This window comes from Ichthyophthirius multifiliis, assembly GCF_000220395.1.
Source record: "Ichthyophthirius multifiliis unplaced genomic scaffold scaff_1120509250477, whole genome shotgun sequence".
Classification (NCBI taxonomy): domain Eukaryota; phylum Ciliophora; class Oligohymenophorea; order Hymenostomatida; genus Ichthyophthirius; species Ichthyophthirius multifiliis.
In genome coordinates this window covers 1-12,445 of record NW_004086713.1, presented here as the reverse complement: position 1 = coordinate 12,445, position 12,445 = coordinate 1, and the positions used below count along the sequence as shown (strand labels likewise).

The 12,445-nt window shown below is 15.4% G+C and overlaps 4 protein-coding genes across 4 annotated transcripts, besides 25 other annotated features; all 4 read right to left on the bottom strand. All coding sequences in view use genetic code 6, as the record gives it.

Annotated features, from left to right (window-relative positions):
* Positions 1-1,675: 1,675 nt before the first annotated feature.
* Positions 1,676-1,763: a microsatellite.
* Positions 1,759-1,800: a microsatellite.
* Positions 1,801-2,133: 333 nt separating this feature from the next.
* Positions 2,134-2,185: a microsatellite.
* A 1,952-nt stretch (positions 2,186-4,137) lies between these two features.
* Positions 4,138-4,207: a microsatellite.
* Positions 4,144-4,192: a microsatellite.
* A 401-nt stretch (positions 4,208-4,608) lies between the features above and the next one.
* Positions 4,609-4,852, bottom strand: IMG5_076040 (hypothetical protein; the record flags this gene model as incomplete). Its single annotated transcript, XM_004036522.1, has 1 exon — positions 4,609-4,852. The coding sequence occupies one exon, from the start codon at positions 4,850-4,852 to the stop codon at positions 4,610-4,612; it is 243 nt and encodes an 80-aa protein (XP_004036570.1). The 3' UTR covers position 4,609.
* Positions 4,656-4,706: a microsatellite.
* A 193-nt stretch (positions 4,853-5,045) lies between the features above and the next one.
* Positions 5,046-5,114: a microsatellite.
* Positions 5,048-5,113: a microsatellite.
* Positions 5,054-5,112: a microsatellite.
* Positions 5,115-5,133: 19 nt separating the features above from the next.
* Positions 5,134-5,724, bottom strand: IMG5_076030 (hypothetical protein; the record flags this gene model as incomplete). The annotated part of the gene is made up of 2 exons (XM_004036521.1): positions 5,134-5,513; positions 5,574-5,724. 2 exons carry the CDS (start codon positions 5,722-5,724, stop codon positions 5,302-5,304), a joined length of 363 nt encoding a protein of 120 aa, XP_004036569.1. The 3' UTR covers positions 5,134-5,301.
* Positions 5,725-6,042: 318 nt separating this feature from the next.
* Positions 6,043-6,081: a microsatellite.
* Positions 6,082-6,180: 99 nt separating this feature from the next.
* Positions 6,181-6,217: a microsatellite.
* Positions 6,212-6,263: a microsatellite.
* Positions 6,264-6,861: 598 nt separating this feature from the next.
* Positions 6,862-6,941: a microsatellite.
* Positions 6,893-6,944: a microsatellite.
* Positions 6,897-6,943: a microsatellite.
* Positions 6,945-7,459: 515 nt separating the features above from the next.
* Positions 7,460-7,530: a microsatellite.
* Positions 7,531-7,654: 124 nt separating this feature from the next.
* Positions 7,655-8,961, bottom strand: IMG5_076020 (hypothetical protein; the record flags this gene model as incomplete). Its single annotated transcript, XM_004036520.1, has 4 exons — positions 8,878-8,961; positions 7,969-8,811; positions 7,828-7,919; positions 7,655-7,657 (listed from the first exon to the last, which is right to left on the bottom strand). The coding sequence occupies exons 2-4, from the start codon at positions 8,642-8,644 to the stop codon at positions 7,655-7,657; spliced, it is 771 nt and encodes a 256-aa protein (XP_004036568.1). The 5' UTR covers positions 8,645-8,811; positions 8,878-8,961.
* Positions 7,923-7,972: a microsatellite.
* Positions 7,932-7,967: a microsatellite.
* Positions 8,816-8,872: a microsatellite.
* A 1,251-nt stretch (positions 8,962-10,212) lies between the features above and the next one.
* Positions 10,213-10,311: a microsatellite.
* Positions 10,232-10,294: a microsatellite.
* A 2-nt stretch (positions 10,312-10,313) lies between the features above and the next one.
* Positions 10,314-10,683: a microsatellite.
* Positions 10,684-10,716: 33 nt separating this feature from the next.
* Positions 10,717-10,759: a microsatellite.
* Positions 10,760-11,560: 801 nt separating this feature from the next.
* Positions 11,561-12,178, bottom strand: IMG5_076010 (hypothetical protein; the record flags this gene model as incomplete). The annotated part of the gene is made up of 1 exon (XM_004036519.1): positions 11,561-12,178. A coding segment is annotated over one exon (618 nt), but the record flags the coding sequence as incomplete, so codon positions are not given.
* Positions 11,616-11,664: a microsatellite.
* Positions 11,622-11,670: a microsatellite.
* Positions 12,179-12,445: the final 267 nt, after the last annotated feature.

The following is a 12,445-nucleotide window of genomic DNA, read 5'->3' as shown; positions in this document are numbered from 1 at the left end:
CAGCCATTTAGTTATTTCCTTAGCTTTAGAACTATGTATTTTATATTTAAAATTCATTTATTTATCTTTTGTATGTTTCTATTTAGGATATTTGAAGTTAATATGATGAAATTCTACCCTTTAAATCTGATATATCTTATTCTTTTATCCTCAATTCCTATTATAAAGATCTTATTTAAATTTCATATTGTGAAGATTATGATATCAAAGCTTATTATTTTTAGAGTTATTATTCTAATTAAATTATTTGTTGTTCATATGAGTAAACCTTCTACTCATATTATGAGTAAGAAGATAATTACTTTTATAATCTATCTAATTCAGTTGATAAATAAACAATTCTTTCTAATTATTAGGTATTATTTTATTGCGAATTTTCTATAAAAAAAAAAAAAAAAATATATTTTTTTATTTATTTATTTATTTTTACAATTTTTGACTGTTTCTATGTCTTTTTACCTTTTATAGATATATTTTTTTATATATATTCTATTTTTTTTAAAAAAAATACTATAATTAGCGGGTTAAAGTTTATATTTATTGCATATATATTTGAGAGGATTATTCTTAATTTAAAAGCTGGTTTAATTCTTCTTCTTTAATTCTATATATATTTATATATTTTAAAAATATAGTTTTTTTTTTTTAATACTAGACTAATTCAACCAATTTCAAATTATCATCTTTTAATTCCTCATTCATATATTATAATTATTAAATATCTTATTACAAATTATTAATTAAAGAATTTTTTTATCTATTTATTTTTTAAACAAAAATTAAATTTAAATTTAAATTTAAAAAAAAAAAATTATAACTTTAATTCAAATTATAAAGAGTTATTTTCACTTCCAACATTTTCAAATTTACCAACTCTTTATATTAAAAATACAAAAAATATATATAAATGTTTAAATACTTTTAATCAGAAGAAATAGTCATTTATGATTATTTATTCTATTAAGTATGTAAAATTTAAGGTTATTCTTATGTTTTATACGCATAAGTATTTTATTCAACTTCTTTATTTTAATTGTTTACAGATAAATTTTTAGGAGCATATTAGTATACTACTTAATTAGATTAAGTGATTTATGAAGCCAGTTATAATGCATAATTTTTATGTTAAATCTTTTATTTATTTTAAATATATAAATATACATATAAAAATGTATCTCTTTTGTAAATATGAATATACATTTTCTTCAGCTAATTAATTTAATTATAATTATTCAGAATTACTTTCTTAAACTGTAGTTTTTGTAGTTCCTGTTCTTTTTATTTAATCATAATTATCTAAAAAATAAATGTAATTATAATTATTTATTATTTTATTTTTAATTTTTGTTGTTGCCTTGTTATTATCCAAATGATTAATAACCACTTTTTTTTTTTAATAAAATAAATTATTATTTAAATTAATATAGTAATTTTCTAATTTAAGTATATTATTTTTTTTTACCTAAAAAATTAAGAATTTTGTATTTATGGATAATGGCTACTTTAATATTAATAAGAATATCTACCACCATCTACCTATTATTATTATTATTATTATACAGAACTAGATTATAATATTTGATTATTATTATTATCGTTCTGCTCTACATATGAGTTTGTTACTACTTATGGATTTGAAACATAATAAGCTTGCTAAGACGAATTTTAAAACGACATATTTTTTATTTTATTTTTAAATAAATTTATTAATAAATATATTTTTTTTTCTTTTTATAAATTTTTATTTAAATAATTCTTTTTTTAATATTTATTTTATAATATTTTATTGTATTATATTTAAAATATTATTTAGTATTAAATTATCTATATATTTAAGAAAAATTTTTCTGCTAACGTTTTTTTTATGTAAATTATATAAAATAAATATTTCATAAATTGTATACTTTTTTTATAAATAAAAGAAAAAAGAAAAACTAATTTTTTTTTTTATCATTTCATTAAAAATAAAAATAAAAAATATTTTGATTTTTAGAATAAAAATAAAATCTATCAAATTAAAAATTTATATATAAAATATGAAAATTAATTTTAAGAAGAGAAGTTGTTATTTTTATTTATTTTAAATATTTAATAATATTATTTGTTTCTTTAAATATATTATTTTTTATATCGTTGTTTTTTATTTACTGTGGTTTGTTTTTTATTTACTGTGATTTGTTTTTTAAAAAACTCAATCATCTAAAAAAAAAGACGAGAATTATAGATAATAACATTTTTATTTTGATTGAGTTTGATAAATAATATAAACAAGTAATATGACAATATAAAAATATATATTTATTAGTTTTTTACTAAATTAGGAATTAAATTAATAAAATTTTATTAAATGTATATTTGTATTTTATAATGTATAATACATAAAATTTAATATTAAAAATTTTTAATAAAAAATCATATACGCATGTACGATTAATGTCAAAATATTTACTAAACCAAAATTAAATAAAAATTTGAATTATATAATAATAACTACCTATTATAAAAAATCATTATAAACAATTAATAAAGTTTGATAAAATTATTATAATGAAACTTTATAATATATTTAACATATAATTCTATTTTAAATAAAACACAAGTATTGCAATTATTTTTGCTTTTACATAATATATAAAAAATACATTGTTTAAATATATAATTAGTTTATAAATATTGAATTATTATAAAATAAAATAATATTAATTTATCACATCTTTCAAATGATTTTTACAATCAAAATATTATATGATTTAATGATTTTACTGTATCAAAAAGTTTACTTTTAAATATAAAAATAAATTAAATATAAAAATTTAAAATAAATTACCAATTATATAAATCCCAATATGTTAAATACCCTTTTTTTAAATATCAGCATCTTTAAACAATCTATGTAAAAAAATACAATATATAATTATAAAATAAATATATAAATTTACTGTTTAGAAAAGTTTAAAGCTGTGTCATGATGTTTTTTTTACACATTAAAGGATGTAAAAGTACTTCTATTTCAAGTCTAGTAAGAAATCTTTTTTAATCTAAATCTAAATAATTAAATGCATGAATTAATTCCCCTTAAGATTTAAAATTGCATAAATCCATTAAAATATTACCAACAATATTTATTTCTAAAACATTTTTATTATTCTAAAAATTAATTTAATATAGTAATTTTATTTTTTTAATTTATTTATTAAAAAAAAGAAATCTTACTATATCTAAAAATTCGAAAAATCTTTCAACATCTTGAATTTAAATATAAGGCAAGTTTTAACGAATATTAATTTAAAATTAAGCGAAATTAACCTAAATTTAATTATTAAAAATTATATCAAACATTCTTTCGGCAGTAGAATTATATAAACTAAAGAGTTCTACAAAGTATTATCTATCACTATGATTATTACATAAAGACTTAAAATCAAATGGTTATTTAATAGATTAATTAATAAGTGCATAATCATAAATATAATTATTTTTAGCATTTGAAATATTATTATTGTCAATATAACTATTAGAAGGTAAATTATATTATTACGAAAAATTTGTTTATTAAAATATGTTTTATTTTTATATATTTTAACTATAAATAATATTTGATTATGAAGTTTCAGTATTATATTAAAAGTCTGTTTTTAAGAGTATTTTTTATTAACTTTTTGGTGAATAAGATACTCCAATGTTTTCTTTGTCGAATTAAATATTACATTATTTCAATAATTAAGGGGAAGTAAAAAGATCTTAATATTTCTTCTTTATATAATCTTATGTAGGGCTTATTTTTTCTATATTTCTAGATGGTGAAATAGCTGCAATTAAAATATCCTATTTATAAAATGTAAATTATTTATATATATATATATAAAAAATACTTTATTAACTGATTTATTAGCAATTCCATTTAAATATTTTTTCCTGTATTATGGAGATTTAAGTATTTATAATTCTTAGTTAATAATATTATTGTTATTAGTTAAAGCCTCAATTTTTTAATTAGGAGTATTGAAATTATTATTTTATTTTTATTTAAAATGATTGCTTACTAAGCTATTATAACATATATTTTCTTTTTAATTTTCCATATTATTAAAAGGTATATTAATTGATAATTCTACATTTGAACAGAATTTTTATTAATCTTAGTTTTATTCTTATTCATTTATTTATTCTTGTTCATTTAAATTTTATTCTTATTCTTATTTTTATTTTAAATTACTTTGATTATATTAACATTCTTAATAAGCTTTTTCCATTTAACTTTCAAAATTTGTTTAAATACATTCAGTTAGGCTATCTAATTATTATTATTTTCCATTTATTTTTAATTCTTGATGTTCTTCTTCTTCTATTTCTTGAATTTCCTCAATTTTATTTTTTTGTGGAGTCTTTTATATTTAAGAAACTAGCTTTATAGGATGATTAATTGGTGTATAAGGCTCCTCTAATGAAATTTTTTTGTTTAAATTCAATAAAAATTCATAATTTTATTCATTTTCTAGACGAGACCTTAAAGGAGCTCTTTATACTTCCGACAAAATACGAACTGGATGATTCATAGGAGTATGCAAATCATCATTTATAGAAGATTATTTATTTAAAAAAAGTGGAATCATTTATTATTATTCAATATTAACTTATTCATCTTTATCTTCTTATTCTTGCTCTTCTTGTTCTTCTTGTTCTTTTTGTTCTTCTTGTTCTTCTTGATTTTATATTTAGCTTGATGAAAGGTTTTTTTAGCTTATTATTTTTTCAAAAGATTAATTTTTTTGGGTATATTTTTATTCATTTATATTTTCAGATATAATATTATTCGATTATATATTTTAGTATGTTTAAGGAATAAAATCATCGTATTCTTGTAAATAGTTATAATCTTTTTCAAAATATATTGATTCAGTTTAATCTGGTAAAGTTTATTATTATTTTAAATATTATGTAAAGTTTTCACCTTCTTTATTAAAATATTATGCTTAAAGATAATGATTTCCAAATTTATTTTAATTTTATTAATTTTCCTTGATTTAATAAAAAAAAAAAAAAAATTATATTTTTATTTTATAAAATTATTTTTAATATTATTTTTTTATATAATTTTTGAATATTTTTTTTTTTTTTTTTCAAATAAAAATAAAAATACATTGTATAAGTTTTCATCTGATTATTGTTAATTTTTTTTTTAATCTTTAACATTTTATAATGTGTTTATTCCATAAGATTAATGTGATTGATTCGTTTTAAATGATTACTACAAAGGACTTTAATTATATGATTTTCCTTTTAATTTGTTTAAAAATTTTCTCAATTCTAATTGAAGATTTGATAAATCTTTAAATTTATTTTATAAAAAAATTAATTTTTTTTTAAAATTTTATAAAATTTTTCGTTATTGAATAGTGTAAATATTTATTAACCTTATTTTTTTTTATTTTTTAATAATAAATCTTCTAGTTCAGCTGAATATCCTTCTTTAATTATATTTCTTAAAATCATTCTATCATCTTTCATGATTTCTTTATTTAAATATATAAGTATATTTTATATACAAAACTTTAAATTAAAAAATTTTATACAAGTGCATTTTTAAAGTAAATCTAATATTTCAGTTTATTCATTTTTTGAAATATTTGATTTTGAACTACTACTTTTACATTAACTTGAATTTTATTAATTGTTTTAACTTATTTTGTTTGATGATGATTATTTATTACAATTATTAAACATTTTTTTTAAATTTTTTAAATTTTTATTTTTAAAATTTTGTAAATATTCTTTATAATATTAAATATTAATAAAATTATAATAAATAAAAAATATAATTAAAAATTTAAAAAAAAAGATAAACTATAAATTTTAATATTTAAACTATAAAAATCATTTCGATAAAGATATAAATTTATATATTAAATAAAAAAAAAAATAGAAATTTCAAATTTCAAATTATTTGTATAAAAATAAAAATAAAAATAATTTATGTATATATAAATAAAAGTAAAAATAAAAAAAAATGATTTACATAAAAAAAGATTCAAAGAAAAAAAAAAAAATTATATTTATTAAATAAAAATAATATTATTAAATTTAATATGAACTTTAGAATAATTATATTCATGATAAATTCGAAAATAAAAATAAATAAATAAATGTATTAAATTAAAAAAAAATATAAAAAAATAAATTTATAAATATATATAATATATAAAAATATTTAATATATTTATATATATATATTTAAAAATATATATTATTTATTATATATTTATGAACATTATTTTATATTATATTATATGTTATTTTTAAATAATATACATAAAAATATTTTTATTTATTTTTTTGTTTAAAAAAAATGTCTTTTAAAGATATATACGAATTTATAATTTTAAATGAAAGACGTTAATTATTATATCATTTTGATATAGTTTAAAACAAAGAATCTGAACTTGATAAATTAGAAGAATTATAAAAAGAAGTTAGAATTTAAAATTTAAATGGACTTGTAGCAGGATTAAAAGTTTTAAATTAAAAGTTTTCACCTTTTGCTAGTTCAAACGTTAAATATCTTAAAAGTAATTATTATAAATTGTCTTTATATGATACACCTGGAGGAATAAAATTAATACTTTTATCATCAAGTAATGATGTTGAATATACAGATATATTGTCTGATATTTATTAAAAAGGATATGTTGAATTTGTACAAAGAAATCCTTTCTATTAAATAGGAACAATAATATAAATTCCATTATTTTCTTAAAAAATATAAGAAATTTTTACATAAAGATGAAATGATTAGTATATTTTATTAAAAAATAAAAAAATTGTATTTAAAAATATCATTATGTTTAAAAATATAAATAAATTTAATTTATATTTATATAATCATATATTAAAAAATTTATATATTATAATATATATATATTTATATATTATAAATATATATATAAATAATTTTAAATCAATATCCATATTTTTCTTACAATTTTTTATTCACATCATGATAATATTCATTCATTTCATCCATAAATGTTAAATCAATAATTTATTCATTTTTATTTTTTATATTTCTATTTTATGGTTTTTAACAAGCTGAGTATTATTTAATATTTTCTTCTTAATTTTCTTATATATTATCTTTTGTTTATTAATATTACCTTTCAAAATTAATATATTCATATTATTATTAAATTTTTTATTATCTTTTAAGCTCTTCTTTTGTAATTTTAAGAATTTCTTCTTCGTCTTATATATCATTATCTTAAAATCTTTTTATTTTTATATCTTATAATTATTATAAAGCTTATCCGATTTTGTCTTATTTATTAAAACTTTATTATAAAATGGATTGATTATCATTCTTTTAATTTTCTTAATTTTTATTTAATAAATTTATCTAAATATCTTTGTTTTCTTCAGGTTTTATGTAACTTAACAATTCTGATATTCTTTGAAAAATAAATAAATATATATATATATATATATATATATATATATATATATATATATATATACTTTAATAATTTATATATATATTTATTTTTTATATTCATACAATTCAATTTCTTCAGTTAAATTTTTTATTTTATTAAAAAAATTTTATCTGCTTTCATTTTTTAGATTATTTTCTGTTTATCTCATATAAATATCTAAATCATCATCACTTTCATTATTTTAATTATTTCCTTAAATTAAATCAAGAACTTAAATATTTAATTAATTTTTTTCTTCTATTAATCTTTCCATTTTTTATTTTAATCCCCAATAATTTTCTGTAGTTTTTTCTAATTTTTACATAATTTCTTTTTTCCTTTATTACGGATTTTTTTTTACTTCTTTTTTTTAATCTAATGTTCTGTCAAAATATTCATCTTTTTCATCAAATTCTTCTTAATTTTCAAATTTATTCAAATTTTTTTTTTTTTCTAATTTTAAAAAAATAAATATTTATTTATAAATAATATATATATTTACTTTATTCTTCTAATTCTTCTACGTTTTCTTCAAAAATCGATAAACGGACATTATTTTCTGCCATGTCTAAATTTTATTATGTTTCTATTAATTTCGCTTATAAATTTTCCTTTTTTAATCTCAATTTTTCATCTAATCCATATTCTCGTTGTTCTTTTTTTATTAATTCTTACATTTCCTATTCTACATTTCTATATTTGGACAATTTCTCTTCATATTTTTCGATTTTTTCTATTTATTTTTCATTTAAATCCGGCAATCTTTTTAATAATTCTGGAATTAAAGCAATTTAACTTTCGTCTTGATATTAATAAACTTCTTATTCATCATCAATACCCCATGTAACTCCACTAAATTCTTCTTATTTATTATCTTTCCCTTTAAATTGCTTACTTTATTTCATTTCTTATTTATAATAAGGATCGTTTTCCCTTAATTTTATATATATTTCTTTAAATTACCATCCTTTCTTTTATTATGGTTTTTATATATTTTCTGAATTATTTTCTATATTTTTCTCAATCTCTTCTTTTTCTACTTCTAAACATCTCAAAATATAAATTCTGGAAGATTATCCAAACCTTATTTAATCAAAAACATTTAATTTATGGTAAATTTAAGATGGTAAAGCTTTATTATTTACATAAGTCTTATGCGTACTTTTCATATCATACATAAATATATCGCCATTATTTTTATGTTGAATTATTGCATGTTTTCTTGATATGGATGGGTGATCTAATATTATATCACATAATTCTTTTTATTTCCCTATTAGTATAAATTATTTATATGAAATTTCGATTTTTTCAATTTCAATTCCTATTTTTTATTACTTCTAAGCTTTTTTTTTTATATAAATTAATTTATAGTTATTTTTATAAATTATTTATAGTCTTTTTTTTTTACAAATATTTATGCTTTGAATTAGACGACCATTAAGGTAATGTGTAATCTTCTAAAGATGTTTCTTTGTTCATTTTTATTTTTATTGAAAAAAAGAATATATAAAGATTTGGATAAATTTTTTATATTAAATAAAATATATATATATAATGTATAATATTTTGAATAGTATTTTTTTTTATAAAATATATTAATTAAATAGACAATAATTAATATACATTTATTTATTTATCATAAAATTTCTTATTTTTTATTAAAAATATTTTTTTTTAAATATTTATATAAAAAAAAAAATATAAGCATAAAAAAATTAATTAATTCTGAATTATAAATCGTTAAAATTAATAATAAATTTATATAATTTATATATTAATTATAATAAATAATTATAAAAATAAAATTTATAATATCCCCTATTTTACATTTTATTATTTTTATTAAAAGAAAAAAAAATGTTTAAAACTCCTAGAGCGAAATTATATTAAGGATTTGATATTAAAAGTAGTTTCTAATCATCAAGTCATTAAAGTTTTATGTGTAGATCAAATTTAGTTACTCCTAAAAATGATTTTTTTTTCGAAAATAAGTTTTAATCTCCTACAAATGATAATAAACAGCCAATTAAATTTGAAAATCTGGTAAAATTAATACATAATTTAATATTTTCGAGTACAAAACTTCGAATAATTATAACTGGAAATTAATTAGAGAAAGATTTTAATGTAAAAGTGTGGGAACAGGATTTAAAAGCATTGAAATAAAATATATTATGTTTCCGAAAAGAATAAAAAAGTATTGACATTGAAGAAAGGCATCGAAAAATGAAAGATATCGAATCGCAAATAAAAAAGACTGAAGACTTAAAAAAATATTAGTTAAAATTTAAAGAAAAAAAGAATATAATAAAGTAATTAAATTAAATAATAGAAGAAAAAGAAAAGAAAATAAATTAATTAGAACATTTTTTTATTTAATATCCATATGAGGATTTGAGAGATTTTTTAAATTAAATTTAAATTTGTAATGATTGGGTTTTTAAATATTTCGAGTTTAGTGTAAAAAAAAATAAATTAATGAAAACTATTTTAGGAGAAGGAATAAAAAATTAAGAAATTTAAAATATGATTGATTTTTTAAATGAAAAATAATAAAATTTATTAAAAGGAAACGATTTAAAGAAAAACTAAAAATAATATGGAGAATTTTTTGTAGTAAATAATAAAAATAATAATGAAAATTTTCTTGAAAAAGAAATGTTTTATTAAGAATAAATTATTAAAATTAATATAGAAAAATAAAAATTAAATTAAAAATTAGAAAATTTAGAAAAAGAAATTTAAAAAAATTAATTAAACTTAAAATAATAATATAATCAAAAAAATAAAGCAAATGAAAAAAATAAAATAAATGAAAAAAATAATTAAATAGATTAAAATATTGAAAGTAATTAAAAGTTTGAAGATTTATTAGCTTAATTTTAAATTCTTAAATAAGAAAATGATAGCCTTTAATTAAAATTAAACTAATAAGAAAATAATTAAAATTTTGAAGATTTATTAGCTTAATTTTAAATCCTTAAATAAGATAATAATAATCTTTAATTAAAATTAAACTAATAAGAAAATAATTAAAAGTTTGAAGATTTATTAGCTTAACTTCAAATTCATAAATAAGAAAATAATAGCCTTTAATAAAAATTAAACTAATAAGAAAATAATTAAAAGTTTGAAGATTTATTAGCTTAATTTTAAATTCTTAAATAAGAAAATGATAGCCTTTAATAAAAATTAAACTAATAAGAAAAATAATACTAAGATCTTTTTTAAAAATAAGATATTGAAAATTAATAAAAACTCAAAAATATTAATGAAAATCTACAAAAATAAATATAAAATAATAAATAATATTAACAAAAAATAAATTCAAAATAAGAATTATCCAATCAAAATCTAAAAGAAATTGAAGAAAAATAATAACAAATAGAATATAAAAATTAATAAATATAACAAAAAGAATAAGAAAATACAAAAATAAAGGAGTAATACGAAAACTTAAAAGAACAATATGAAGATTCAAAATAATAATATGTAAACTTAAAGGAATAGCAAAAAAGTCTTTAATAAGAACTTGAAAATAGCATCTAAAAATTTTAATAAGCCGAATAATAAATAATTAATCTGGAAAAAATGTTAGAAGTCTACAAAAATGAATAGTCAGAATTGGATTATTTAACTGAATAATTCGGTAAATAATAAGAATAAATGATAAAAATACAAGACGAAAATATAAAATTATAATAAGAAGTTTAATAAATAAAAATAGAAAAAGAAGAAATCTTATAAAAACATGAAATTTCATATAAATAAGCATAAAAAAATATAAATACAATAAAAGAATTATAAGTAGAATTAATGTAAATAGAAGGACTTAAAAAAAAAGCAGAAATCGAAAAAGAAGAAAATATGAAATAAATAAAACCTCTAATTGAAAAATTAGAATCTAAAATAGAAATTTAAGAAAATATAAATAAGCAAAATAATGAAAATATACAATATCTTTAAGAAGAATTAGAAAAAGAAAAATCTGAAAAAAATCAAATTATTAGAATCTCGAAAAAAAGTCATGGAAATTAAACTGATTTTAATAATTAAAATTTAAGTTTTAGTAAAAATAATTATTAAAATACTCAAAGATAAAGTTAAACATTAAATTAAAATATAAACAATAGTGAAATTTTAACCATAAGATAAAATTAAGACATTAAATAAAATTAAAATAAAGACTTAAATATAAATTTTGATGAGTTCGAAGAAGATAATTAAAATGAGAATGAAAATAATTTAAATGAAAAAATAGACTAATTAGAAGAATAACTAATGTAAAAAATGGCTGAAATAATGGAAAAAAATAAAATAATTGAAGGTTAAAACGACTAATTATAACATTTATTAGAAGACTTAAATAAAAATACGAAAAAAACGAAAGAATTAGAACAAAATAATGCCAAATTATCAAAGAAAATTAATTAATTGGAAGAAAATTTAAACTAAAAATAAAATTCTATTGATTTTTGTTTATAAATACTAAATAAATTTGAATGTCTCAAATAAGAAGAAAATTTGGAAAAAAAGTAGAACAAATAATAAAAAAATATGAAGAAAAACTCAAGTTTAAAGAAGAAATTGAACATGCAAATAATAATAATCTAGATAGTTTTAATGAAGAATCTATATTTAAATAACTTGAAACAGGAAAGGAAGAAAGAAAAAATTAAAAAAATGATTACATTTTATAATTAGAAAAAAAATAGACGGAAATTAAACAGAAAAATAACACTTTAAATTTATTTTTGGAGGATTTTTAGGATGTTTTGCACACAAAAATAGTAAATTTGTTGAAGCAGAAAATTATTTATAAATAATATTCAATATTTTAAATTTTAATGATGATGAAAAAGCTTAATTAGTAGAAAAATTAAGCAAAAGCAAATCAGATAAAAAAAAACAATAGTTTAGTTACTTTTCCATAAATGATATATATATATAAAAATAAAATATGTTTATAGATATAT